General features: G+C 46.8%; 1 protein-coding gene across 1 annotated transcript; it reads left to right on the top strand.

The window, feature by feature from the left end:
• Positions 1-3,506: 3,506 nt before the first annotated feature.
• LOC102298302 (olfactory receptor 51E1-like) lies at positions 3,507-4,466 on the top strand. The gene has a single exon (XM_005945911.1). The coding sequence runs from the start codon at positions 3,507-3,509 to the stop codon at positions 4,464-4,466; it is 960 nt and encodes a 319-aa protein (XP_005945973.1).
• The last annotated feature ends 2,837 nt before the right edge of the window (positions 4,467-7,303 follow it).

Below are 7,303 nucleotides of genomic sequence, written 5' to 3'. Positions count from 1 at the left end.
TCAACAGTCGCCTCAGGGCGCTTTAAATTGTAAGGTAGACCCTGCAATAATACGTACAGCGAAAAACCCAACAGTCATACGTGAATCAGAACGTGTTTATTGGCCAAGTATATGTGCAGACACATACAGGGAATTTGGTTCCGGTAGATGGTGGCTCTCAAGCACAGTAATGTAAAACACACACACACACACACACACACACACACACACACCCACACACACACACCCACACACACCCACACACACACACACACACACACACACACACACACACACACGTGTCTATATATACACATTACACATACATACACAAAGCTGTGTAAACCAACTATAAATAACGAATCTAAACTTATATACATAAAATACAGAAATGAATGAGGTGGAATGAATACTACAAATGTACATAAGGTGCAGTTGCAGTCTGGCAGTGGGAGCAGTGTGACAGGTCAACTGTTAAGGAGGGAGATGGCGAGGGGAAAGAAACTGTTCCTGTGTCGGGTGGTCCTGGTCTGCAGGCTTCTGTACCGTCTGCCAGAGGGCAGCAGATCAAAAAGTCTGTGTGCAGGGTGTGAGGGGTCTGTGATGATTTTCCCTGCCCGTTTCCTGGTTCTTGAGAGGTACAGATCCTGGATGGAGGGCAGGGGGGGCCGATGATCCTTTCTGCTGCCCGTACAGTCCGCTGCAGTCTGCTCCTGTCCTGTTTAGTGGCTGCTCCATACCAGACTGTGATGGAGGAGCACAGGACAGACTCAATGACCGCAGTGTAGAACTGGATCAGCAGCTCCTGTGGAAGACTGTACTTCCCCAGTTGTCTCAGGAAGTACATCCTCTGCTGGGTCTTTTTGAGGATGGAGTTGATGTTGGTCTCCCACTTCAGGTCCTGGGAGATGGTTGTACCCAGGAACTTGAAGGTCTTCACAGTCTGACACAGGGCTGTCTGATATGGTGAGGGGGAGCAGAGTTGAGGGATGTCTCCTGAAGTCCACTGTCATCTCTACAGTCTTAAGAGTGTTCAGCTCCAGATTGTGCTGACTGCACCAGAGTACCAGCCGCTCAACTTCCTGCCGGTATGCAGACTCATCACCATCTTGAATGAGGCCAATGACAGTGGTGTCATCTGCAAACTTTAGGAGTTTGACAGCCGAGTTCTTGGAGGTGCAGTCGTTAGTGTAGAGGGAGAACAGTAGTGGTGAGAGGACACATCCTTGAGGGGCACCAATACTGAGGGACCGGGTTTCAGAGGTGATCTCCCCCAGCCTCACTTGTTGCTTTCTGTCTGTCAGGAAGCTGGTGATCCACTGACAGGTAGCTGGTGACACGCTGAGCTGGGAGAGTTTGGAGGAAAGAAGTTCAGGCACAATGGTGTTAAAAGCCGAACTAAAGTCCACAAACAGGACCCTGGCATAAGTTCCCGGGCGGTCAAGGTGTTGCAGGATGTAATGCAGCCCCATGTTCACTGCATCATCCACCGACCTGTTTGCCCGGTAGGCAAACTGCAGAGGGTCCAGCTGGTGGCCTGTAATGTCTTTCAGATGGGCTAACACCAGTCGTTCGAAGGATTTCATGACCACAGACGTCAAGGCGACAGGTCTGTAGTCATTCAGTCCTGTGATGGTGGGTTTCTTGGGAACAGGGATGATGGTGGAGCGTTTGAAGCAGGAGGGAACTTCACACAGCTCCAGGGATCTGTTGAAGATGCGAGTAAAGATGGGAGCCAGCTGTTCAGCACAGGTTTTGAGGCAGGAGGGTGAGACGCCATCTGGTCCGGGGGCTTTCCTGGGCTTCTGTTTCTGGAATAGTCGGCTCACATCCTGAGTGTGTATTCTGAGTTTCAGGGAGGAGGAAAGGGGGGTGAGAGGTGTGGTGGAGGTCGTTGAGTCTGGATTGGAGAGGGTGGTGGTGGTCGTTGAGTCTGGATTGGGGAGGGTGGGGTGGTCGTTGGTCTTGATTGGGGAAGGGGAGGGTGAGAGGGGGGGAGGTGGAAGGTGTGTTGGGGGTCAATGTCTGAAGCAATCTCTTTTGTGATTTGGTGCTGTATAAATAACACTGAATTTAATTACTGAGCACTGGCAGGTACTTGTATCTGTGTGATGTCTCCATGTAGTTTGTACCTGATAATGATTCTGCCCATATTTTCATTAATGACATATGGACCATTTATGTAACTGTGATCCATCTGTTCCAGATTAAACTGTGATCATTCAGACATTGATGATTTTAACAAACACTCCTTAAAATTCTATCCTTTGTATTTTGATTCTTGAAATATGTACAATCCAAACTTTAAACTTTATTTGCATCATTGCAGATAAGGCTGAGTTAATGAGCTCCACTGAGGCGAGAGGATGATAAAAACAGCTCTCAGGGTTCAGCCCACATGATCCAGGTGTGGGAGCTCCTGTGTCTGTTTCTGTTCAGCTGAACGTGACAACGATCCAAATGTTTCTGTTCGTTATTATTTAACGCACAATTTAAACTTTAAACAGTCGTGAAACAATGATGCTGATAATTTAATTGATCCTCATTTTAATGTTGATACTTTAAACACTCAGAATATAAATGATGACTGAAGTGATCGTTTCTGTACAAACTTTCATAATTTAAGGTTTAATCATTAAAACAAGGATTTACATTATTATTACACATTTAAACAGACATTTAGACATTTACATAATTAAAACAGGGACTTAAACCTTGATAACTTCAATGTTAATAATTTAACCTTTGATCACTTTGATACTTTAAACACTGATCATTTGAATATTTGAACACTGATCATTTAAATGATGACTTTATTATAAACACTGATAATTCTAACGACTTAAACACCTAAAAACAATGATTTTACTTTTGATCATTTAAAGTTGGATTATTGTTTTAAATATTCTTTTTAATACTGATGATAACAATATTAACACTACAATTTAAAAATGTTGATGATTGCATCTCTGCTTCCTTAAAGTCTATAATTTATATTTTTATTCTTCAGACATTCCTAATCCAAAATCTGAGAAATAATTCTTGAAGTGTTGATGGTAATTGTGTCATGGCATCTGATTTTAGATGTTGATCTTTTAATATTGATGATTTAAATGTTTTCTTGAAAAGCAGTCATGTGAAATTCAAAATGTAAACATGATTATTACAATATTAAATGTTGATTTAGTTGATCGTTCGCTCTGTAATGATTATATGATCCTGATCATGTAAATGATAAAATGTTAACAGTTCAGTCTGAATGATTCAAACACATTTTAAACTCTGATGATTTTGATTTACGTGTCAGTTTTCAGTATTTCAACAATGATCATTTGAATGGTAACATTTTATATGTTTTTGAGTCAAATAAGTATTCATTTGATGATAAATTGCAAATTGATGATCTGATATTGAAACAATATTTTTTCTGCTTTTGTTTTTGATTTGATGGTTTAAACTTGTGTGCAGCTGTTCCAGAGCTTTCTGTCAGCTGACACCTCCCTCAGATTGTTGTGTCTCCCCCGATGATGTCAGCAGGGGTAAACGTGACCTCACTGCCCATCCTGGTGACATCAGTGACCCTGGACGGCCTGGCGCAGCTGTCCAATCAGCGGCTCTTCTTCTTCTTCTTCCTGTGCGCCTACCTGTTCATGCTGTGCAGCGACAGCCTGGTGGTCTACGTGATCTGCTCCCAGCGGAGCCTCCACCGCCCCATGTTTGTGTTTGTGACGGCTGTGCTGATGAACTCTGTGGCGGGCAGCACGGTGTTTTACCCCAAACTTCTGGTGGACCTGCTGAGAGGGGTCCGCTCAGTGCAGGTGACCCTGCGTGTGTGCATGTGTGAGGCCTGGCTTTTATATTCATTGGGCACCTCCAGCTTCCTACTGCTAGCAGCCATGTCTTTTGACCGGTATGTGTCCATCTGCCGCCCGCTGCTCTACACCGTTGTCATGTCTCCAGCCACAGTGCTGGCACTGCTGCTGCTCTGCTGGCTGCTGCCTGTCGGGCTGGTCGGCACTGCGGTGCTGCTGGCGAGCCGTCTGCCGCTCTGCCGCTCGCAGCTCAGCAGGATCTACTGCGACATCTACAGCCTGGTCAGTCTGAGCTGTGGTGGTCGTGAGACACTGCTGAGCGAAGTCTACAACCTCTCGGTCATTGTAGCTACTGTCCTGCTGCCCGCCATCTTTGTGCTCTTCTCTTACAGCGCCGTCCTGTCCGTCTGCCTGCGGCGCTCGCGCAGCTTCAGCAGCAAAGCACTGAGCACGTGCCTGCCGCACCTGCTCGTCTTCTGTAACTACAGCGTGAGCTCCGGGGTGGAGGTGCTGCATCGCCGCCTACAGGCCGGCAGTCAGCCCACAGCCTCCGTCCTCACCTCCATCTTCCAGGTGATGATCCCGACTGTGTTCAACCCGGTGGTGTATGGCCTAAAGGTGACGGAGATCAGGGCTCAGCTGAGGAGGCTGCTGGGCTGCCAGAGAGCTGATTGACCCACCGAACCGGATCCTGAGTTCTGGTCTCTGTTAGACTTACAGACTTTAAAACTGCTGCTATTTGCCTTTAAAAGATGTTAAATCACTTGATAAAACATATAGAAGAAAAATAAAGAATCTGCAATGCAAAAAGTTGTATTTTAAACAAAACAGATACATAAAAATAACATTGGAAAGCTGGTGATCATAGTTGGTGGATATACATCCATCCATTTTTCCACTTATCCCTTTACGGGTCACAGGGTCAGCAGCCTAAGGACCCCAGAGTTCCCTGTTCCAGTCACCTCTTCCAGCTAATCCATAGGAACACCAAGGCGTTCCCAGGCCAGCCGAGAGATAAAATCTCCCCCCACACACACAGCATCCATAAGTGTCAGAGACAGGACTTATTAGTACATCCCACCCGCACAATGTACATTTTTCAGATTTTTCATTTAGAATTTCTAGATTGTTTCTAGATTTACTTATTTTATTTAATTCACTTAAAGTACATAATTCACTTATATAATGTCCTCCTGTTCGCTTAATGTATATAATGTTATCTGTCTTTGCACAGTCGAGGAGCGTATCAGGATACATTTCACTGCGTGTTGTACTCGTATAACTATGCATGTGACAAATAAAGAATCTTGAATCTAGCAGAAATACATCATCTGCAAAAAGCAGCTGTGTGATTTTTAGGCCAACAAAGTGAAAGCCTAAAAACTATGAACAGAGTCCCAGAAAGTTGATTCTGTTCATCTGAAAATGCTACCTGGATGATTGTGCATGCACAGAGACCTATGAGTTAGTGACACAGGGCAGCTCTGGAGGAGTCCAGCACTATAAAGGGAACAAATGGCTCTGAAGGATCAAATGGCTACAAAAACAAATGTAGACTGGTTGGGAATATAAAGAGCTGGTTCAGTGTTTTGTGATCAGGATAAAAACAGCATTGTTCCTCTTATATCAAAGGTTCAACTTATGGATGACCTTTCCTCTCCAGAAGTGAGGGGTAGGAACGTAGATTTTAATTGAATTGAATGTTATTTGTATTTCTATGCCCTGTAGTTGGAGACACCACTCTGGTCCCCCATCTTAAAGATGGGAACCACCACCCCAGTCTGCAAGTGCAGAAGCACCACACCAGACCTCTAGGTGGTTCCCTAGGCTGTTCATGGCTCAGATACTGTTTGTATATGGTATATGTTGTAGCTCTGCCACTCCCAGTTGTCAGAGTCAGCTGTGAGATTTGCTAAGCAGCCTCAGTCATCAGAGAGATTTCTTGCCCTGCTGAGCAACCACAGTCCTCTGAGCACCAAGAGCACCCTGAGTGTGCTGAGCAGTCCCAGCCTCCACATCCTGAATCTTCAGTGTCCCGAGAATGCAGAGAGGCCAGAGATTTCCATGGGCCCTGCTGAGTCATGCCATCGCTGGTCATGCCACCAGAAGGTCTTTATTGCCATCATCATCATCATCAGTCTCCTGTAATCTTTGCCAACACCAACCTCCAGGCAAGTCGCTAGAGGGTCTAGCTTGCTGGTCTCTTGACCTGTCCATTGAGGTGCTGTGTCTATGTCACTGGCATCCTGGCTGGCCCCTAAAGTGTCCGGTTCCCTGTGCTTTCCCCATGACTAGGCTGAACCCTAGAACTGTGTTTTGGACTTTCTGGCCCCCCTGTTTTTCCTTCCTCATCCACCGAGAACAAGTCTGAGTTATTGCCGGCTATGCGGACCAAGCTCTTGCAACGGTTGTATTGTATATAAATGTAGGATCGTATCCCCCGTAGCAATGGGCCAGACACCGTATACTCCCAGAGCATCTCTCAGGGACACAGTCGAATTCCTCCAAGTCCACAAGACACATGTAAGATTGGTTGGGAAAACTCCTCGAGAGGATGAAGAGTTGGTCCATTGTTCCACGACCAGGACAAAAACTGCATTATTCCTCCTGTATCCGAGGTTTGACTAACAGACTGACTCTCCTTTCCAGCACCCTGGTATAGACTTTCCTAGGGAGGGAGGCTGAGGAGTGTGATCCCCCTGTAGTTGGAACACACCCTCCAGTCCCCTTTCTTAAAGATGGCAACCACCATCCCGGTCTGCCAATCCAGAGGTACTGCCCATGATCTCCACGCAACATTGCACACGTGTGTCAACCAGGACAGCCCTATAACATCCTGAGCCTTCAGGAACTCGGGGCGGACCTCAATCACCCCAGGGGCTCTGCCACCAAGCAGTTGTTTAACTGCCTCAGTGACCTCGCCCCCAGAGATTGGCAGGTCATCCATCGCGTCCCCAGACTCTTCCACCACAGAAGACATGCCAGTGGGATTAAGGAGGTCCTTGAAGTATTCCTTTCACCGCCCGACAATTTTCTCAGTCGAAGTCAGCAGTGCTTCACCTGCACTGTACACAGGGCAGGTAGAGCACCACTTTCCCCTCCTGAGATGCGTTCAGCTTGGCCTGGTACCTCTCAGCTGCCTCCGAAGTCCCACAGGCTAACCAAGCCCGATAGGACTCCTTCTTCAGCCCGGTGGCTCCCTTCACCTCTGGTGTCCACCATTTGGTTTGGGGGTTATCACCATGACAGGCACCAACCACCTCACCTCAGCTCAGTGCAGCAGCTTCTGCAATGAAGGTGCTGAACATGGTCCATTTGGACTCAATATCCCCAGTCTCCCTCAGAATGCTGTGGAAGCTCTGGTGGAGCTGTGCATTGAAGATCTTGTGGACCAGGGCCTCTGCAAGGCGTTCCCAGCGCACCCTCACTATACGTTTAGGTACCTCGGTCCCTCTCAACCTCACGCACAGACTCAGGCTCCTTCCCCACCAGAGAGGTGACATTCCATGTCC

Source organism: Haplochromis burtoni, unplaced genomic scaffold (assembly GCF_018398535.1).
Source record: "Haplochromis burtoni strain Fernald_Lab_line unplaced genomic scaffold, NCSU_Asbu1 Contig_465, whole genome shotgun sequence".
Taxonomy (NCBI): Eukaryota; Metazoa; Chordata; class Actinopteri; order Cichliformes; family Cichlidae; genus Haplochromis; species Haplochromis burtoni.
Note: the sequence above shows the minus strand (reverse complement) of the source record. Positions and strands in the feature narration are given on the sequence as shown.

Coding starts and splice junctions, on each gene's coding strand:
- LOC102298302 (XM_005945911.1), top strand. CDS start 3,507: ATGTCAGCAGGGGTAAACGTGACCTCACTGCCCATCCTGGTGACATCA.